This window comes from Nansenia antarctica, assembly GCF_963989245.1.
Source record: "Nansenia antarctica genome assembly, chromosome: 3".
In the NCBI taxonomy this organism is placed as follows: Eukaryota; Metazoa; Chordata; class Actinopteri; order Argentiniformes; family Microstomatidae; genus Nansenia; species Nansenia antarctica.
This window is the reverse complement of record NC_137688.1, coordinates 63649479-63671292: the sequence shown is the minus strand read 5'-3', so window position 1 is coordinate 63671292 and position 21814 is coordinate 63649479. Positions and strand designations below refer to the sequence as shown.

The 21814-nt window shown below is 43.3% G+C and overlaps 2 protein-coding genes across 3 annotated transcripts; both read right to left on the bottom strand.

Moving 5' to 3' along the window:
* Positions 1-1714: 1714 nt before the first annotated feature.
* On the bottom strand, positions 1715-21730 carry LOC308152594 (gap junction Cx32.2 protein-like). Of its 2 annotated transcripts, XM_080525603.1 has the most exons (4): positions 21648-21730; positions 6180-6268; positions 4527-4669; positions 1715-4138 (listed from the first exon to the last, which is right to left on the bottom strand). In XM_080525603.1, the coding sequence occupies exons 3-4, from the start codon at positions 4653-4655 to the stop codon at positions 3488-3490; spliced, it is 780 nt and encodes a 259-aa protein (XP_080381729.1). In that variant the 5' UTR covers positions 4656-4669; positions 6180-6268; positions 21648-21730; the 3' UTR covers positions 1715-3487. The 2 variants fall into 2 exon arrangements, with proteins under 2 accessions (XP_080381729.1, XP_080381730.1); XM_080525604.1 differs by lacking the exons at positions 6180-6268; positions 21648-21730 and adding an exon at positions 6136-6154.
* On the bottom strand, positions 11269-21746 carry gja13.1 (gap junction protein alpha 13.1). The gene is made up of 2 exons (XM_080525602.1): positions 21648-21746; positions 11269-12757 (listed from the first exon to the last, which is right to left on the bottom strand). Exon 2 carries the CDS (start codon positions 12705-12707, stop codon positions 11844-11846), a length of 864 nt encoding a protein of 287 aa, XP_080381728.1. The 5' UTR covers positions 12708-12757; positions 21648-21746; the 3' UTR covers positions 11269-11843.
* Between the last annotated feature and the right edge of the window lie 68 nt (positions 21747-21814).

The window sequence follows — 21814 nt, the reverse complement described above, 5'->3', positions numbered from 1 at the left end:
TAAGGTTTATTACCGGGGACAGTTATGACACTCACCATTGCATACTTTATGACAAGGTTGGCTGGCCCTCTCTTTCTCTGAGGCGCAGTTACCACTGGAACTTGTTCGTTTTCAAGGCCATCTGTGGCAAGCTTCCTCCTTATATCTCATCTTTATTGGAATGGAGTCTTGGTACTTACAGTATGTGACCAGATCTAATAGTTGGCTTTCTTTTCGGGTTCCGTATGCGCGTTCAGACCTGGGTAAAACAGCCTTTTTTATTGATGCCCCTAATACATGGAACACTCTGCAGCAAACTCTCCGGTTGGAGGTCCTCCCCTCTGCCTCTACCTTTAAACTCTTGGTGCAAAAACTGTATTCTACCGATTGCAATTGTTTTTAGTTTTTTTCTTTCTTTTTTTCCCTTCTAATCCTGTCTTGCTCACTGTTTGTTTGCCCTTGCTCACTGTTCTATTGTACACTCGACGTCACTGTAAATGAGGGTGACCTCAGTGCCTATCGAGTTTTAAATAAAGGTTTGAAATGAAATGAAATGCTGCTTAGAATGTTGCTGCTGTGGAGACCAAGATAGCTGAATAAACGGAATACGGGCTGTTTACACATCAACCACTAGGGGGCAATAGAACTCCATCCTTTTTGTAAATCCTGCAAATTTAGCAACAGTAATAATAATAATAACCTTTATTTGTATAGCACTTTTCCTGCAAACGTTGCAGCTCAAAGTGTTTTAACATATCCACACAGCATAAAAATAATAATAGAATAATAGTAATCAGGAGGGAACCGGATGTGAGCTGGTGATTGGAGAGTTGCTGGCATCATATCTAAGGTGCCCACCACTGCCGTTGTGCCTTTGAGCAAGGCACTTAACCCCTAAATCATAATACCTTTTTAAGAGCGCCTTTCTCAAACTCAAGGACACGAGACTGAAGACAGATTTGAGGAATGTGTGTTGCATCAGATGCATCTCCTTGAAAATGAACATACCAGCTGTATGTTAAAGATAAGGGTTCCAACAGCAGGGGAGACTGGTGGAGGTAGACATCGGAGGACAGGGGAGGCTGGTGGAGGTAGACACCGGAGGACAGGGGAGGCTGGTGGAGGTAGACATCGGAGGACAGGGGAGGCTGGTGGAGGTAGACATGGGAGGACAGGGGAGGCTGGTGGAGGTAGACATGGGAGGACAGGGGAGGCTGGTGGAGGTAGACACCGGAGGACAGGGGAGGCTGGTGGAGGTAGACATCGGAGGACAGGGGAGGCTGGAGGAGGTAGACATCAGAGGACAGGGGAGGCTGGGGGAGGTAGACATTAGAGGACAGGGGAGGCTGGGGGAGGTAGACATGGGAGGACAGGGGAGGCTGGGGGAGGTAGACATCAGAGGACAGGGGAGGCTGGGGGAGGTAGACATCAGAGGACATGGGAGGCTGGTGGAGGTAGACATCGGAGGACAGGGGAGGCTGGGGGAGGTAGACATCGGAGGACAGGGGAGGCTGCTCCACCAGCCTCTCCTGTTGTGCATATGATATGGTTCCTCTGTAAACCTCAGTAAGTGTTTGTTCTGATATGCCTCCTGTTTGAACACAGTGTAGTCTTACCGCCTTGTATTATCATGTTTCACCAGACATTCACCAGACATTCAATATTCTAATTGATCACCAAATGCAAACAAACAAGTCAACAAAGTCAAGACAACAAGTCAACAAGACAACAAGTAAACAAGACAACACCTGACACGTTTTTATTCGTTTTATTAGCAACAACATAAATACTTTGCAGAAATTCCAAATCAAAAATATGTACATGTTAAAGAATTATAAATACATTCAGAAACGTATTTGTTTTATGTCACTTTAGGACAGTTTGGGTTGAATGTCCTCAGCAGTTTAGGATAATACAGTTTTTCTCAATTGCTAAAACACATTTCACAAAACTTACCTCCATTTTCCCAAAACTCTAAACACAACACACTTTTCTAAAGCTACATAAACAAAACCACACCTTCTCTCTTCAAAACTCTAACTTTCACACCAAAACAGCTGCTCAAAGCCTGCAAAAATGTAAACACTATATGCATCATTACAGACTACAACAAAACAACTGAAAACACAATGTTCAGTGTGTGAGAATGTTCTTTTTTTTCCACAACTGCCAAAGCACATTTTTAGAAACCTTACAGTATCTGTTCTCAGAATATATCACTGTAGAGTATTGGGCATTCATAGATGTGTGTGTTTCATATGAACAGTATGTAAATCTACAGAAAATACAGTATGTATGTTACGGTACATGTGGGAATACGGTACATGTGGGAAAACTAGGGTTAGGTGCTATGGTGACTTGGTACATGCTGGCATGTCTAACCCTAACCCTAACCTTAACCCTAGCACCCTAGCACCTAACCCTAACCCTAGTTTTCCCACATGTATCCTACTGTATTCCCACATGTACCGTAACATGTACACTACTGTACTGTATCACAACTCAATGCAAACACTTCAGAAGATCCATTACACACAACAATACTCAATGAAAACAATGTTCAAGGTGTGATGGTTTTTTAAATGTATTTATGGAACTATACCACACACACACACACACACACACACACACACACACACACACACCACAATCATTTGCAACAAGTGTCTTAAATGTTGAGTTGTTATGTTTAATGAATGAAGCCAGGTGTGTTCATTGTGTTCAAATTTTTCTGACTGTGGCAAGCATTTTGCATCACACTTTAATTTGAGAATTTGAGCAGAGTTTTTTGCAACTTGTGTTTTAGCAAGACAAAATGTGTTTAGATTTATGAGAAAAGGAGGATTGTGTTTTGTGAATAAGTGTCTTCATGTGAAATGTGTTTATGGTTTTGGCAAATGGGGGCTAGTTTGATTAAATGTGTTTAGAGAACTGGTCATTTGGTTTAGAGAATTGGCTTTTGTGTTTTAGCAATTGGGAAAAACTGTAAATAATTAGCTCATGATTCAATATAGCATACAGCATAGAACATATTTTATTGTGAATTTGTGAATCTGAGTTAAAGAGTAGGATTAAGATGGTGTGACCTCTTGAACTGGACTCCCCGAATAAAACACCACATGCTGTTATGAATTACCAGAACATTAAAAAAACATAAAATAAAATAAAAAGTAAACTCAGAACAGGTTTCAGTTACTGGTGCTGAGAGACAGAGTTATAAATAATCAAGCCAACTGAATGGGACAGACATTTTTAGACATTATCGCGAGGATGACACATTTTTCTCAGATTCAGATTGGAACGCAAGGCCTTGACAGATGAACAATGTCCGTAGCTTCATCCTGTCCACTTCCCTGCTGGGTGCAAATGCCACCATGTTGCTTCTGCCCGTCCTACCCTCTCAGACCTCTAGGTGGCAACAACCAGCAGTCATCTCTCCTCTCCTCTGTTGTCAGAGGGAAAGAAAGCCAACAGTGTTTAAAACTTCAGGAGCCGGGGTGGTGTGTCATCAGGCTCTGCTGGACGAATAAAGACCACCGTTCAGCCTGCTGTGCATGGCGAAGCCCGCCGCCACCGGCGGCGCCCTCTTGTGGCGCCTCCGCGAACGACACCTGGAACACAGCAGGTAGAAGATCTCCACCACGTTGAGCAGCAGAGACACGCACGCCACGCCCAGCATGAAGATGATGAAGATGGTCTTCTCCGTAGGGCGCGACATGTAGCACTCCACGGTGAAGGGGCATGGCGCACGGATGCAGACGATCCTCGGCGCCAGCGTGAAGCCGTACAGGTAGTACTGGCCCACTATGAAGCCCGTCTCCAGAAGGATCCGGGCCACGATGTTGGCCATGTAGCTGCCCAGCAGGCTGCCCTTTATGGTCACGTGACCGCTGTCGTCGCTGTACTTCGGCGGCTTCGTCGTCATGGTCGCCGTCTCCCCACTCTCGGCCTGGGCCAGGAGGAGGCGCCTGAGCTTGTTCTCCTTGTGGATGACGTGCATCACGTGGCCCAGGTAGACCAGCGTGGGCGTGGAGACGAAGATGATCTGGAGGACCCAGAAGCGGACGTGGGAGATGGGGAAGGCCTGGTCGTAGCAGACGTTCTTGCAGCCGGGCTGCTTGGTGTTGCAGACCATGTTGGACAGCTCGTCACCCCAGACCTTAATAATAATAATAATAATAATAATAGATTTTATTTATGGCCACCTTTCAAGGCTCTCAAGGACACCTTACAAGACAGTTTAAAACCACATATCAAAACATTAAAATCAACAAAGCAAAATGAGATAATAAAAAAAAAGCAAAATCAGATATGACAACAAACAAAATACAGGAGATCAAACCAAAGTAAGCCATTGTGAAAAGGTGTGTTTTAAGACTGGATTTGAAAGTGGTGAGAGTGTCAATATTGCGTATGTTAGGTGGCAGAGAGTTCCAGAATGTTAGGTGGCAGAGAGTTCCAGAATGTTAGGTGGCAGAGAGTTCCAGAATGTTAGGTGGCAGAGAGTTCCAGAGGCGGGGAGCAGAACGGCTGAAGGAGCAGAATACCTTCTCCACGCCGGCGCCCAGGATCATGATGCGGAACAGGAACAGGACCGTCATCCACACCTTGCCCACCACGGTGGAGTGGGACTGGACCTTGTTCAGCAGCGAGGACAGGAACCCCCACTCTCCCATGGCGGTTGATCGGCCTGCGGGGGGGGGGGGGATGGAGGATGGAGTTACATTCTATAGTGTTTAGACTCTATAATATTTAGACTCTATAATATTTACATTCTATAGTGTTTAAACTCTATAATATTTACATTCTATAATATTTACATTCTATAATATTTACATTCTAGAGTGTTTAGACTCTATAATATTTACATTCTATAATATTTACATTCTACAATATTTACATTCTATTACATTTACATTCCATAATATTTACATTCTATAATATTTACATCATACAATATTTACATTCTATAATATTTACATTCTATAATATTTACATTCTATAATATTTACATTCTACAATATTTACACTCTACAGTATTTGCAGTGTGTCTTTGTTTTGAGAGCGCATACTGTTTATGGTGTAGAAAGGCATCGGTAAGAGTGTTAAGAGAGCTATAAAATGTAAACAATTAAGCTGTAAAATGTAATGTGTAACAGGAGCCATGTAGCACGCTGTCTATGGTGACAAGACAAATACTGTCAAAGACAAATAAACTCTTTTTGTAACCCATCTCTTCAGGCTACATCTTGACTGTCCCTCCTAAGACCTCTTCATCCCCTCTACCCCCCCTGTACAGTTTCTCTACTGTAAACACATTTTAAAATAATAATAATCTTAATTCTTCCTTCTTCTAGCATTGTCCTGTGACTCTAGCATAGATAATAATAATAATAATAATAATAATAATAATAACTTTTTATTTGTATAGCAATTTTCCTGCAAACGTTGCAGCTCAAAGTGCTCCAATCATTATATAATCATCATTTCATTATTTAGTCATTTAAAGGCAATATTCAAAAGATGGGTTTCTAGTCTTGATTGGCTGAGGTTGCATCCCTAATGTAATAGATAACCTTTTCTTATGATGACTGATGGATAGATGATTCACTTACTTAGACAAATGGATTTGTTGTAAGTTGCTTTGGATAAAGGTGTCTGCTAAATGTCTAAAATGTAGATTTACTTAAATTGTCAATTTAAAAAACTAAATGATAATGTAGCCCCTGATTATCTGTAACGGCCACTGTGTGCTCTGTCTGCATCAATGATTCACCTGCTTCAGGCTACACACACACACACACACACACACACACACACACACACACACACACACGCACACACACACACACACACACACACACACACACACACACACACACACACACACACACACTGGCACGGGGATATGGACTACAATATCCAAACACAACCATGTTAATACCAAAACTAGGTTTTAAAAACTGTTGTTTCTAAAAATTATAATAATAATAATTGTACAAAAATAAATAAATAAAGTTTAAAAAATACATTTTGGGGGGGGAATAGCCAATCTTAGAATAGTTAAAACATGAAACATGAAATCAAATGATGGCATTTAGTGACATCAGATTTAAAGTACCAGATAACAATTAAAAAATACTCCTGTAACTGTACCCGTAACAGTGAAGAAAAGAGAAGAAAGAGTCAACCAGCCTTACGTTAGTCTGACCTCCTCCTGGAACACAGCAGCCTCCGGCGGGGCAGCACGTCTAATGGCCGGTCCTGCCGCCTGCAGCGCCGCCTTGGACTTTAGATGGGAGAAAATTGCACAATTCAGCTGGGTTGTGACAGCTGTCACGTTGCCTCTAGAAATGGTTCATGGTTTGGGAGAGTCTAGTCAGGAACGATGACTCTGCGGGTTAATTATTATCACAAGTCACAACAACAATGTGAATTCTCTGTCATTTTTTTATCTCACCACATCACCTTCAATAAAATAATAATGTTCGAAGGAAACAGATTGTCATGTAAAACCATGCCCTCTCTGCCAATGTTATACAATCAATACAAGATTATATTTTTACACTAGTGGTGGTCTAGTGGATAGTGAGTTGGACTTGTGATCGGTAGGTTGTGAGTTCAAATCCCACCTGAAACCACACCACAACCACACAAAAGCCCCCCGGCGCCTCTGAGCCCATTACAGTCAAGTAATTGAGTAAGGCACTTAGCCCTCAATTACTCCAGGGGGAATGTCCCTGTAATTCGTAATTGTAAATCGCTTTGGATTAAAAGCGTCTGCTAAATGGCAAAATTAATTAAATTAATAATTAATTATATTTACGCAAGGCCAGGATGGTAGAAGGTAATTTGAGGACATAAAGTTTCACACTAAGATTTTCTGTTTGGATATTTGTTTAGTTTTTTTAATGTATATTGTTTTCTCACAGACCATGCTCTGAGTCTGATGAATAATTTGGTATATGAAAATGAATAAATTGGTAGTTTGGCAGGATTGCGGCTTAGAGATAGATACAGTTCTCTGCATTATGGTTCCTGCGCAGTAATGAGAATATTGTGATAAGACTCTCTAATAATTAGCATTCATTCATTCATTGGATTTGTATTGCGCCTTCCTACACACTTTCTAGACACACAGGCGCTGCTGACATTGTGAGGGAGAGAACTCATTACCCCCAAGGTGACGAAGGCCACTCCTCATTCCACCGTGATGCTCTCATTACGTTTATCTGCCCTCGGACCGGAGTCTAGAACATTCTGTATATCTTATCACTGTTATCTTGATATTTAGGCGTTGCGTTTGTAAACTCGCTCTGGAGATCTGATCAGCACTCATGGAATGTCCAATCCAATTACTTGGTCCCTTTATGACGTTGAACCCAGTGTGCACTCCGGCGCTCTCAGAGCGAATTTTACGAACACAGCCTTTTGATACACAATCCCTTTATGACAGGGAGGGGGGCAACGCCCCGTATTCTGAAGTGACTACCTGCTTCTGAGTAGATTAGACGTGTTTCTCCCTCGCTCCTTTCATACTACTGCTTTCCTGCTTTTTTCTTGCTTCTTTCTTATAGTTTTAACAATTTTGTATATAGCTTATTCCTACCATGCCTGCTATCTGTCCTGCTAATCTACCTTCCTCCAACTCACGCCGTTCCTGCCTTTCTCAGCTAGGTTAGAGAAAATGGTGAAGACAGGAGTAGAGCTCACCCCGAGAGCTGCTCCATCTCAGGCAACTCTCCATTCTACAACACCTGGCCCCACACTCCCTGTGACGCCTGTGAACCTCATCAACAATGCCAGCCTCATCAACAATACCCATCGCCCTACCCCGCCATAGGATGCTATCTACAACACCCATCCCCATCCCCCGGATGACACCCATAATCAGTTGATGCTCTAACAGTCCCTGCTTCCATAGAGTTGATGCCATTGACATTCCTGATATAAAGCTGGGACTCTCAATTCTTGCTATCCCTGTTCATATCAGTAACAGAACAGTTAATTGCAAGTCTGAATGCTTTATACACCCCTCAAATTTAATTTCTGTACCCTGCCACACACAGCCCACACAGAGACCAAACACAAAACCACTCAAGCTAGCACTTTTCAATGCCAGATCCTTAGCTAATAAGTCTCTCTTAATCAACGACTTGATTAGCTCCTATGAACTAGATGTCTTATTTATCACTGAGACCTGGTTAGATAAAGATAACAAGACACCAATTCTTATTGAGTCAGCACCCCCCAATTTTAGAACCTTAGATGTTGTTAGATCCCACAAAAAAGGTGGTGGAATCGCCTCTTTCTTTCGAGACAGTTTTAACTGCAAACAGACATCCTTCAGGGAATTTTTATCATTTGAATATCTTTCAGTTGTTTTTAAATGTTCCACTCGAATTATTTTTTATAATTTTAAACAGACCACCCCAATACTCTACTAGCTTCTTTAATGAACTTACAGAGCTTCTCTCCATCATTACTACTGAATGTAATGGTCTGATCATTGCTGGTGATTTCAATATTCATGTAGATAACTCAGAGGACAACAAAGCCAAAGAACTCTCTGTTCTGTGAGATGTTTTTGAACTTCAACAACATGTGAACCTCCCTACTCATAATCGAGGTCACACTCTGGACCTTATCATCACCAAAGGCCTAGATATTTCAAATGTTGTTGTAACTGACATTGCCCTGTCTGACCACTGTTGCATATTCTTTGACGTATCTATCTTTCCTGTTATTCAAACTATGTCTAAAACTATTTCCTAGACCCATTTGTACTAAACAACTACAGACCCATATCAAACCTTCCCTGTACAGGAAAAATTATTGAAATGGTTGCCCACGAACAACTTAGCAATTATTTGACCCTAATGATCTCTTTGATGACTTTCAATCAGGCCCCCTACATAGCACTGAAACGGCCCTTATTAATGTCCTCAATGACATTCGCGTTAACACAGACTCCGGAAAAATCTCAGTTTTGGTACTACTAGATGTTAGTGCTGCCTTTGACACTGTAGACCATGACATTCTAATAGATAGACTAAAAACCTGGGTAGGACTTTCGGGCACTGCCCTAAACTGGTTTAGATCCTACCTACGGGACAGAAGCTACTATGTCTCCATTGGCAACTTTGTATCTGACCAAATTAAAATGACATGTGGGGTTCCCCAAGGGTCAATCCTTGGCGCCCTTCTATTCAATCTCTACATGCTTCCATTGGGACACATCATAAAAAAGAACAAAATTGCCTACCACAACTATGCGGATGACACTCAAATCTACATAGCCTTCTCACCGAACGACTATAGTCCCATTGACAATCTCTGTAATTGCATTGAGCAAATAAACGCCTGGATGACACAAAACTTCCTCCAACTAAACAAGGACAAAACAGAGATAATTGTATTCGGTGCACCTGAGAATTGAATTCAAAATCCTCAATTCAAAATCCTCCTAATTACATACAAATCACAAAATGGTCTTGGACCAAAATACATATCAGATCTCCTCCCACCCTATATTCCCTATTCCAAGGTCCCTAAGGTCAGCTGAGACCAGGGCTGGACTGGTCATCTGGCATACAAATGCCCGGTGGGCCCCGGTAGTTTTGGGCCGAGCCGAAAAAAATAAAAAAAAATAAAAAAAAAGGTTTTATTTTATTTTATTATTAATATTTTTACCAGCCGGCCCGGCCAAAAGCTACCATCGAACAGCCCATAAATCGAAAGCTACCATTGAACGGCCCATAAATCAGGGACAGCGGCCCATTGGTCCATTTTCTATACAGACACTGGGCTGGCCCAATCAACAGAGAGAAGGGGGGGGGGGGGGGGGTCAGGGGTCACGCACGCACGCAGCACCAGACCTCCGTCTCAGTTTCGCGGTAGTTTTGGGCCGAGCTGGCCGCCAAAATAAATGTAGTTAGCCTGGATAGTTACTAGATAGATACTGAGAGAGATGGAGCACAAAAGCACACTAAAACGGAAGGGAAGCTGGGAAAAACTTAGGGAGAAAAACAAGAAGAAACTCGAGGCAGATGCTGCCAAATGTGTAAACATTAGGGACATGTTTGCTGCACCCTCAAGTTTACCACAGCAGCAACAGCAACAGGTTGAAGAGGAGGCTGGCAGGGAGGAGCGGGAGCAGGGTACAGATACAGAGGATAGAGAGGATACAGAAGAAGCGGGGCAGAGTCAGCCTGTAACCGTTGACCCGGTAAGGAAAATATAGGTAGCTGTGTAGGGGTGTAACGGATCGCCCCCCACGGTTCGGCACGCATGTGTACCGCGGATCAATTGCAAAATGTAACCAAGTAATAATATTACTTAATATTAGTTAATATCCCTTGTAAATCACAATGTAGAGTTGCCATGAAAAGATAGACGCGACAGTTGCGTGCTTTGTTTTACTCTAAAGCGCAATGATAGGTTGATAATGGAAACAAATCTAGAACAACAAGGCTGCGTTCGTAAATTCGCTCTGGAATCTGATCACTGAGTACACTGGTCTACTTGCACTGGTACCATTGCTTATTGTATGTAGTCGTCTTTGTAGTGGTTTGGGGGAATACTACAGTTTGTCATATGACTGTACAGCACAGTATATAAGACGAGTATATAAGGCAAGTATTTTTGTGCTGGTGGGTGTGGTCCGACCGATTGGGGTGGGCCTGTCTGGGCCAAAAATGCCAGGGCCTAATTTTTGTCCCAGTCCAGCCCTGACTGAGACAAATCAGCTAATAATTCCAAGAGTAAAAACAAAACACGGTGCAGCAGCTTTCAGTCACGCTGCTGCATGCTCCTGGAACAAACTCCCTGAAGAAATCAAACAGGCCCAAACCCTTAAAATATTTAAATCTAAGCTAAAAACCTTCATGTTTTGCATCAGTTATGATTAAACAAAAACACTTCTATCAATGTCTTTTTTTCCATTAACTATTGTCTTTTTAAATGTTTTATCTATTTACTTTTTATATTTGCTTTTATTCATTGCAAAAAAATATATCTTATGCTCCTCTTGCTGTATTTTTAAATAATGCATGTTAAGCACTTTGAATTGCCCCTGTTGTATGAAATGTGCTATACAAATAAACTTGCCTTGCCTTGCCTTGCCTTGCCTTGCCTTGCCTTGAAGTGATGCCCGTACACTCGACCTCCCACACAAGGCCTCTCAAGAGAGGAAGATGTCCAGATGTGTTTCATGTTTCTGAGATAACACTGATGTAGCTTCACTCTGCCCTTTCCACACAGACACAAAACACCATTCATTATTTATGATAGCTAATTTATTAGTTTTTTTTCTTCTTCAAAATAACAAGATACCGGAACATGTACATTATGATAAGATGCACCACTGGTCATTATTGTTGCTTATTCATCCAAGGTTTCAGGGGGGTTATGAACACGGCAATAAGTTAACGGTTAAATTATTATTAGAGAGAGAGAGGTCTGCTCGTACACAAGTATTATGCAACACATGTGTTGCATAATACTTACAGCTGGAATGTGATGACTGAATCATATTTTTAATTTCCCTGATATCAACATTTATTGGCATTAAGTGTCCCATAAGGTACTTATCAGTGCCCATTATGTTCAGCAATTGAACATTACAAACACTCAACATAAAAAAATAATAATACCTTAACAGTGCAATGCTTTAAAACGATTATCCGTAACATTTTTCAATGAAACTGCAAAAAAAAACTAAACAAAACAAAAACACTTTGACTTCCAAGACACCAAACCTAATACTAAAATACTAAATACAGATAGTGTATTTACTCAACACTCCCCCCCCAAAACAACAACAACAACAACAACAACAACAACACTCAAGACATTTTAATGGATCAGCTCTCTGCCAGCAACCTCTTCTCCTCCTTGGCTCCGTCCAGGCTCCCGGCGGTGCTCTGGCCGCTCTCGAACTCCAGGTTCAGCCTGTTCTGCCTGTCCACCAGCCCCGCCGGGTTCTCTGGCGACGTGATGCGGTGGCTCCTCCCCCCCCGGCCGCCCCCCCGGCCACACCTGACCCTGCTGCACAGCAGGTAGAACACCTCCACCACGTTCAGCAGCAGAGACACGCACGCCACCACCAGCATGAAGATGATGAAGATGGTCTTCTCCGTAGGGCGCGACATGTAGCACTCCACCGTGAAGGGGCACGGCGTCCTGGAGCAGGGGAACATGGGAACCATGATGAACCCGTACAGGTAGTACTGGCCCACGATGAACGCCAGCTCGATGACGATCTTGAAGAACAGCTGCGTCAGGTAGCTTCCCAGCAGGTTGCCCTTGATCATCACCTTGCCCTTGTCGTTGGTGTACTTGGGCTGTTTCAGTGTGCCGTTGTTGCGTGCGTTGGCGTCGGCGATGGCGGCGCTCTGGATGAGCGAGCGGAGCTTGTTCTCCTGGTGGATCACGTGCATGGCGTGGCCCAGGTACAGCAGCGTGGGTGTGGAGACGAAGAGGATCTGCATGACCCAGAAGCGGATGTGGGAGATGGGGAAGGTCCAGTCGTAGCATACGTTCTCGCAACCGGGCGTCTGCGTGTTGCACACGAAGCCCGACTGCTCGTCGCCCCACACGCTCTCGGCGCCGGCGCCCAGGACCATGATGCGGAACAGGAACAGGACGCTCATCCAGATCTTGCCGATAACGGTGGAGTGGCTCTGGACCTTGTCCAGGAGGGCTGACAGGAACCCCCAGTCACCCATGGCTGACGATGAGGAGGATGAGGAGGATGAGGATGATGCTCAGTGACTATCTGGAGAGGTCAGAGAAAGAGAGAGAGAAAGGGGGGGGGACATGTTGAAATAAGAGTAGACATAGTGGTTGATGCCATTCCTCATTCCGTCCCATTCCATCACAATGAGCACCGTACTCCGCATGTTAGTAGGCCTGAGAAAGGAGAGAGGAGAGGGAAGAGATGAAGGTCTATGAGGAGAGGGAAGAGGTGAAGATGAAGGTCTATGAGGAGAGGGAAGAGATGAAGATGAAGGTCTATGAGGAGAGGGGAGGTGAAGATGAAGGTCTATGAGGAGAGGGAAGAGGTGAAGATGAAGGTCTATGAGGAGAGGGAAGAGGTGAAGATGAAGGTCTATGAGGAGAGGGAAGAGGTGAAGATGAAGGTCTATGAGGAGAGGTGAGATGAAGATGAAGGTCTATGAGGAGAGGGAAGAGGTGAAGGTCTATCAGGATAGGGGAGATGAAGATGAAGGTCTATGAGGAGAGGGAAGAGGTGAAGATGAGGGTCTATGAGGAGAGGGAAGAGATGAAGATGAAGGTCTATGAGGAGAGGGAAGAGATGAAGATGAAGGTCTATGAGGAGAGGGAAGAGGTGAAGATGAGGGTCTATGAGGAGACGGGAGGTGAAGATGAAGGTCTATGAGGAGAGGGAAGAGGTGAAGATGAAGGTCTATGAGGAGAGGGGAGATGAAGATGAAGGTCTATGAGGAGAGGGAAGAGGTGAAGGTCTATCAGGAGAGGGGAGATGAAGATGAAGGTCTATGAGGAGAGGGAAGAGGTGAAGATGAGGGTCTATGAGGAGAGGGAAGAGATGAAGATGAAGGTCTATGAGGAGAGGGAAGAGATGAAGATGAAGGTCTATGAGGAGAGGGAAGAGGTGAAGATGAGGGTCTATGAGGAGAGGGGAGGTGAAGATGAAGGTCTATGAGGAGAGGGAAGAGGTGAAGATGAAGGTCTATGAGGAAAGGGGAGGTGAAGATGAAGGTCTATGAGGAGAGGGGAGGTGAAGATGAAGGTATATGTGACAGGGTTTGATTAATAGGTCCCCATCTCGGCAATTGTGAAACCTCACAATCGAGCCAAACAAGTCTTGTTGTGAAAAAATGTGTTTTCCGGTTTTTGGCATAGGACGACAAACGAAGCGATGAAGAACCCACTCGATGTCATATCCAACAGTTTTACATTCACTAAATACCTTCATTTAGTTAGCAAAGTCGGGTGGGGGGTATTATTCGTATTAGTGCGGCAGTGTGTGTAGCCACGCCCACCCCAGCTGTATGTAAAGAGCCATGTGTGCGCGTCTGGACCTGTTGACAAATTTACAAGATGGAGCTGAAGCTGAACCTCTCAATGCTATCAACAGAATTTCAAAAGCAGGCAGAAATATCGACAGTGGGCAATTAATGAACTCCTTCATACTGGACTATACATAACGGGAACTCCGAACTCCGAATCTGACGATGACAGATGACAACGGAATTTCAGACATTGATCTCCACATCAGTTCACTATTCTTGGGACAGTCGTCTGCACAGACCTTCTGCTGTGTTCTTGGGTAAGTTTTAGTGAGTTACATGTGTTGTTTACTAGGATTTTGTATTGTTATTTATAAACAGTTATTTGATGTTTTGTGAGTAAGGTAGATAGCCCCGTTGTTAGCATCAGTTATCAGGGCTCCATCTTAGAGGCAAATCTTTCCGGAGATAAAATGGCAGCAAAAGTAATCAAAAAAGTGAACCATAGAACTAGATTATTGTACAGGATATCCTCACTTGTCAGTAAAAACACACTGAGGACCCTATCAGGAGCTCTCATTCAATGTCACTTCGACTATGCCGTAACATCATGGTACTATAGAACCACAAAGGCCCATAAAACAAGACTCCAGACAGCCCAAAATAAACTGGTTAGGCTTCTGCTAGGCCTCAACCCTAGGACACATCTAACCGCTGCTAATTTTTTGAGCCTTGATTGGCTACGAGTAGTTGACAGAGTGCAGCAGCTTGCACTGGGCCTGGTCTTCAAGATACGCTACACCACAAAGACACCCAAGTACCTGTCAACATACTTCCAAAAAGTGAACAACGTCCACACATACAATACCAGAGGAAGCTCCACGAACCACGTTCAACCGCGTTGCACCACAAACAAGGGGTTAAACTCGTTTGCAAACTATGCAGTAAAAATGTGGAACGCCCTTCCTATAATCTTAAAGGAGTGCAAAACACTGCCCACCTTCAAAACCACTCTCAAAAAACATTTACAGGAGGCTGCAATCCGTAACTGGACCCTCTAAATCAAAAATCAGATTAAAAGACCCGAACTACCCACTGTACATACTTTGTGTTTTGTCCCCCGCCCCCACCTGTGGTGTATGTCCCCACCTGTCCTACCCGCTGTACATACCTTATGTTTTGTTGTATTGTTCTTCCCATGATGGATGTATGTTTATCTTGTAGATAGTACTAGTTATTTGTCTGTATTATCTTGTAGATAGTACTAGTTATTTGTCTGTATTATCTTGTAGATAGTACTAGTTTTTTTTTGTCTGTCTTACATGTAACGATGAATTGAGAATCAAGGACCCCAATTGAAATAAGCCAGTGGCTTTCTTGGGTTTTTATCCTGTTAGTTGACCTTGTATGTAATATGTACTTTCATGTACCTACTTCTGCAAATCTTCTAATAAAGTTTTCAATCAATCAATCAAAACCACTGAAACTGCTCACCACAATGATGCCACCCCTCTACAAAACTAATGAGATGGTGGGAGGAAGAAATACGTTGTCAAAGATAAAACATAATGAATAAATACATTTGTTGGAGACCTACTAAACATGCAACATAGTGTAATATGTTTCATGCACCATTTTAGTGTGTTTGTGTGTACCAGCTAGCCAAACAAGTGTTAGCTTGTTAGCTAGCTAGCTAGCTTTGTTAGAGATATAATAGATTATAGAAAAAGTAAATGCTTTTGTAATGAACGCTAATGTTGTCGCTAATTTAATCCTTATATCAAAAATAAGGATGAATTCATTGATATGTAGATTTGCTGTAGAATAATACTGTGGATTGAAATGATTTCACTAGCCTACTCCTTACAGTACAACAATAGTACACTGAGAGTCTATGGAAAACCTACACTAGCAGTGTGTCCACACCTCTGACCTGACATCTTTGTTACAGAATGAGGAGGTGAGAGGTTCTGAGAGATGACACCTTGATGAGACACCAGCACTTCAGGTATTTGTCATTGTCATTGTATAAGCAATTCTATTTTATGAACATAGTAGTATTTTGTAAAAGTGGTGTGTTGGTAACAGTGGGCAATCATTTTAAATGTACTGTCTTCTTTTTTTATTAGGCTACAGCTTTGATGCCCGGATGGGAAGGAACTACACCAAGTCCCACTAGATGCTTTATGGACTATAATGATAAATGCATACACAGAGACACAACATTATAATTTTTTACCATTCTATTATTGTATTGCTCAATTGTATCTCCCCACGGCTGTCAGAACAGCAGAGTCACTACCCATCTTCCGTCGTAGACTGAAGACCCATCTCTTCAGGTTACACCTTAACCCTTGTGTGATGTTCACTTTTTGGACCCTTTCGTAGTGTTCGGGTCCAGTTGACCCGGGACATCATTGGGGTTTTAAAAGCACTTGTCTTGACATGGTGCTCCTAGTCCCAAGGGTGACCCATACAAGGGGGTATACTCAGAGCGCAAGAAAGCCCCAAAATAGCCCATAATATTAAAGGGCGCCTCCTGTGGGCACAAACAGGTACTATACCCAATAATGCACAATAGCTACTGTGTACACATTCAAAAGTGCATATCTTTTGTTCTAGTGGATCTAGGGGGCTGCCCTTTGGAGAGGCTGGAGCAGAGGATGCTTAGTAACAACCTAGGGGAAACCGAGGGGAAACAGCTACGCGAGACTGCTCTTCGTGGACTTCAGCTCCGCCTTCAACACCATCCTTCCAGACAGGCTAGTGACCAAACTACTAGACCTGGGTCTATCACACTCTATATGTGCGTGGATCAAGGACTTCCTGACCGACCGCCCCCAGAGGGTGCGGGTGGGCCCCCACACCTCCACAGCCCTCAGCCTCAGCACTGGGTCCCCCCAGGGCTGCGTGCTAAGCCCCATCCTCTACAACCTCTACACCCACGACTTCACCCCCGTCCACCCCAGCAACTACATCGTAAAGTTTGCAGACGACACCACCGTGGTGGGATGTATCTCGGGGGGGGACGAGGCGGCGTACAGGGATGAGGTAGAGCAACTGAGCAAGCTGTGCAAGGTTAACAACCTGCTGCTGAACAAGTCAAAGACCCAGGAATTCATCGTAGACTTCAGGAGGAAAAAGTCCGAGATCCAGCCCCTGCTCATCGACGGAGAGAGCGTGGAGAGAGTCTCAACCCTCCGATTCCTGGGACATCACATGCGGGATGACCTGACCTGGAAGGACAACACAAAAGGCACCATCAAGAGGGCACAACAGCGGCTATACACCCTGAGATGCCTCAGGAAGGAACACAACAAGCAGGAGATACTGGTGGCCTTCTACCGCGGCGCAGTGGAGAGCATCCTCACCTACGGCATCTGCAACTGGTTCTCCAGCTGCACAACAGCGGAGAGAAATGCGCTACAGAGAGTAGTGAGAACAGCACAGAAGATCACCGGCGCCCCCCTCCCCTCTCTGGAAGAGCTGTACAACACACGCTGTCTCAGGAAGGCCTCAAAGATCTCCAGGGACCCGACCCACCCTGGGCACGTACACTTTACCAGGCTGCCCTCGAAAAGGAGGTTCAGGACCCTGGCCGCTAAGTCAAACAGACTGAAGAACTGCTTCTACCACAGGGCCGTCCAGGCCCTGAACACAGCAAAGACCTAAGTTCTGGGCCCTGGACAGTCTGGACGGATTGTATGGCAGCTGCTGGACTGAAAAAATCAGGTGTAGTGCTGAGGCACAAACATGTACATTTCAAGCCTGCAAACTGTGACACTTTAAATAACGTGAAAAAATACTATTGTGCAATATGACAACCCTAGTTGACTATCTGTGCAGTATAGTACAGTGGATTGTGTACATAGCCTTTATTTATGTAAACCAGCTCCTTACCTTCTTGTGATTTTTTTTCTTTTTCTAAAAGTTTTTTTTTTTTTTCCCTTTCCTAACACCAGGGGAGCCACCCCTCCTAAATTTCGTTGTTTGGTACCTGTACTGTAGCAATGACAATAAAGTCCATTCATTCATTCATTCATTCAAAGTGTCAGACCCCTGGGAATAGGTGGGGCCGAACAACAGCATGATGAGTAGAAGCGTTTTCACGCACATGATGCCCCTAGCTTTGAAAATGCAAAATCCACTATAATAAAGACCTGGGTGTCATAAATCATACTTATCTAGGAAAAATGTTAATGAAACAATGTTTTCATTGCTGTTTATTATTTTGAATTTATATTCTCAATTGAATTTCACATTTATCTAATTATAATCAAAGCTGTAAAGAAAATACAGGTGATGAACAAGAATAGAAATGAAAGAACCAAACTAAGATTGTTTTTGCCAATAGCTATGAAATACATCTCTCAAAAATGTCTGCAAATGCTGAATCACAAAACACGAACGGAATGTACACTGTTTTCACTGTCACTGTCGAAATACAGTATTATGTCTGAAAAATCCCAAATAATTCTGAAATACCACTGGCTACAATTGTGTGTGCATGGGTATGCCTGTCTACACAACACATGAAGCACATAATGTGACAGTGTGTGTACCTCAAATGTACTTTTTGCAGTTGCTGCATACGTTCTGTACAGTGCAAGAACATGTAAAAATGTTTACAATAGTGCACTTCAAAGGGTAAAAAGTGCGAGAGCAGAAGGCTCTGGGAAACTAGAGCAGAGGTGTGGGAAAGCTAGAGCAGAGGTGTGTGAGTAAGTGAGTGCGTGAGTGTCAGTGTGAGTGTGTGTATGTTTCTGTGTGTCTCTGTGCATCCGGGCCTAAATGACCAAGGGGATGATCTTATGAAGGACATTAATGTGTTGGGGTATTGTAGGATGTGTAAAACATTTTTTTTTTCACTTTTACATGTTTTTCATAGAAAATAAGCCAAGGCCATGGAGTTTCATATTGATCAAATGTATTCTTGTACCATTTCTCACCAAGTAAAAATGTAAAACGGGTCCGGTTGACCCGAACACCACACAAGGGTTAACTACTCCTCCTGAGACATCTTCTGCCCCTCACCACTATGTCTCGTAAAGACACCCGCTTTCCCCTCTACTGTGTCCCTAAGAACTTCTATTGCCCCCCTGTTTCTCTGTTTCTCCAGTGTAAAAAAAAAACAAAAAAATAGGTTTTAGAAGATGGTGATAGGAGAAGGTTTTTCCTTCTATCAATGGCCCCGGGTATGAGCTAGATTACTCTTCCTGCTACGAATGGTGGACTGATGATTCTCATGCTTAGTATTCAAATGTATTGATTGTAAGTCGCTTTGGAATAAGGTGTCTGCTAAATGCCAAAAATGGAAATGTAAATGTTGTATCTTGCCTAATTTTTTCCATTGCCATGAATTTTACTCTCTTGTACTTGTAATGGGACGTAATACACTTTTGGCACACATGGCAATACAATGATGATGAATCATGAATCTTGAATTATTATTATTATTATTATTATTATTATTATTATTATTATTATTATTATTTAGCTATTTAAACGTCTCAGCCCTGCAATTTTGCTTCCTGAGGGTTAGCTGACAACCCCACTGACAGATGACAGGTAGGTAATGACAGGTAGTGTAATGGGGGGAGTGGTTGTCTTGAGGGTGTGGTTGTCTTGAGGGAGTGATTAGGGTGGAGTTAACCAGCTATTGTTCCCACCCATTACCTCTGTGAAAAACGTCTCTGAAATGTCTCTGAAGACTTATCTCAGTACGGTGGTTCAGGGGGTATCAACATTCAAATATCCATGACTTCTTCAACTTGTTTCAGATTTCAATGTATGACACATCATTTTAAAGCTTACAATCTACCCTTTCATAATCTGAAAACAACAGAAAAATGATTTTGCCCTAGTTGCAGACTTTTTAACCATGCCCTGTCACATATGAGGAGAGGGAAGATGAAGATGAAGGTCTATGAGGAGAGGGGAGGTGGAGATGAAGGTATATGAGGAGAGGGAAGAGATGAAGATGAGGGTCTATGAGGAGAGGGAAGAGGTGAAGATGAAGGTCTATGAGGAGAGGGAAGAGATGAAGATGAAGGTCTATGAGGAGAGGGGAGGTGAAGATGAAGGTCTATAACGAGAGGGAAGAGGTGAAGATGAAGGTCTATGAGGAGAGGGAAGAGGTGAAGATGAAGGTCTATGAGGAGAGGGGAGAGGTGAAGATGAAGGTCTATGAGGAGAGGGAAGTGATGAAGATGAAGGTCTATGAGGAGAGGGGAGGTGAAGATGAAGGTCTATGAGGAGAGGGGAGAGGTGAAGATGAAGGTCTATCAGGAGAGGGGAGATGAAGATGAAGGTCTATGAGGAGAGGGAAGAGGTGAAGATGAGGGTCTATGAGGAGAGGGAAGAAATGAAGATGAAGGTCTATGAGGAGAGGGAAGAGGTGAAGATGAGGGTCTATGAGGAGAGGGGAGGTGAAGATGAAGGTCTATGAGGAGAGGGAAGAGGTGAAGATGAAGGTCTATGAGGAGAGGGAAGAGATGAAGATGAAGGTCTATGAGGAGAGGGATGAGATTAAGGTCAATGAGGAGAGGGAAGAGATGAAGATGAAGGTCTATGAGGAGAGGGGAGGTGAAGATGAAGGTCTATGAGGAGAGGGGAGGTGGAGATGAAGGTCTATGAGGAGAGGGAAGAGGTGAAGATGAGGGTCTATGAGGAGAGGGGAGGTGAAGATGAAGGTATATGAGGAGAGGGAAGAGATGAAGGTCTATGAGGAGAGGGAAGAGGTGACGATGAAGGTATATGAGGAGAGGGGAGATGAAGATGAAGGTCTATGAGGAGAGGGAAGAGGTGAAGATGAAGGTCTATGAGGAGAGGGAAGAGATGAAGATGAAGGTCTATGAGGAGAGGGGAGGTGAAGATGAAGGTCTATGAGGAGAGGGAAGAGGGGAAGATGAAGGTCTATGAGGAGAGGGAAGAGGTGAAGATGAAGGTCTATGAGGAGAGGGGAGGTGAAGATGAAGGTCTATGAGGAGAGAGAAGAGGTGAAGATGAAGGTCTATGAGGAGAGGGAAGAGGTGAAGATGAAGGTCTATGAGGAGAGGGAAGAGGTGAAGATGAAGGTCTATGAGGAGAGGGGCGGTGGAGATGAAGGTCTATGAGGAGAGGGTGCAGCAGGAAGGTGACAGGTCTATCTAAGTCAGGCTGCTTGTCCATGTTTTTCCACTCAGTTTTCACTGTAATCATTAATCACACTGACACACACCCAGTGGCAGGAGGCCAACTCTGCTAACCTCAGATATTAGCAGTTAATGAAAAAGTGATTATTGAGATACGCTGTACTAACGCTTGTTTAACAAAAAAGATAATTGCCATTCGTGGAATACAGATTTCAACATTTCAAAAGTAAACAGTCACTGATGTAGAGTTAAATGAGAACTGTATATATGCGACAAAAATAGGGTAAACTTTAACAGATTAAGTCAAAATATGAAGTAAATATCTGCTAGGATTGAAGATAAATAACATTGTGGGAAAAAGTGTAACAATAAATTTGAACTGACATGTTTAAATCTAATGACATTCATTAGTACACTCTAAAATACTTTAAATCTAAAATAATCATCACAATGAGATCACAAAATCTAATTAACCCCCATATTTGTATTGTTTATCTACAAAGTATAAATGTGAAGAGAGCAGTAAAAAGTTGTGTCTTACCCGTTCCACCTGTCTGTAAGGACCTGTGTGTCAGGAATGATCGCTAACGCTAGTTAAGTTGAGTTGAACCTTGAGTCTGCGTCCTGGACTCCTGTCACGATGTCATCATCAGCAGAAAGGTTTAAACTGTCCAGAGTTAACCCTCAAAGAGAGTGGCTGAACTTGGA

What these genes read in the sequence shown, in the direction of transcription:
- LOC308152594 (XM_080525603.1), bottom strand. Translation starts at nt 4,655, where the DNA reads ATGGGAGAGTGGGGGTTCCTGTCCTCGCTGCTGAACAAGGTCCAGTCC. An exon ending in TGGGCGCCGGCGTGGAGAAG is followed by an intron (nt 4,139 to 4,526) that starts GTATTCTGCTCC and finishes ATTATTATTAAG; the next exon opens with GTCTGGGGTGACGAGCTGTC.
- gja13.1 (XM_080525602.1), bottom strand. Translation starts at nt 12,707, where the DNA reads ATGGGTGACTGGGGGTTCCTGTCAGCCCTCCTGGACAAGGTCCAGAGC.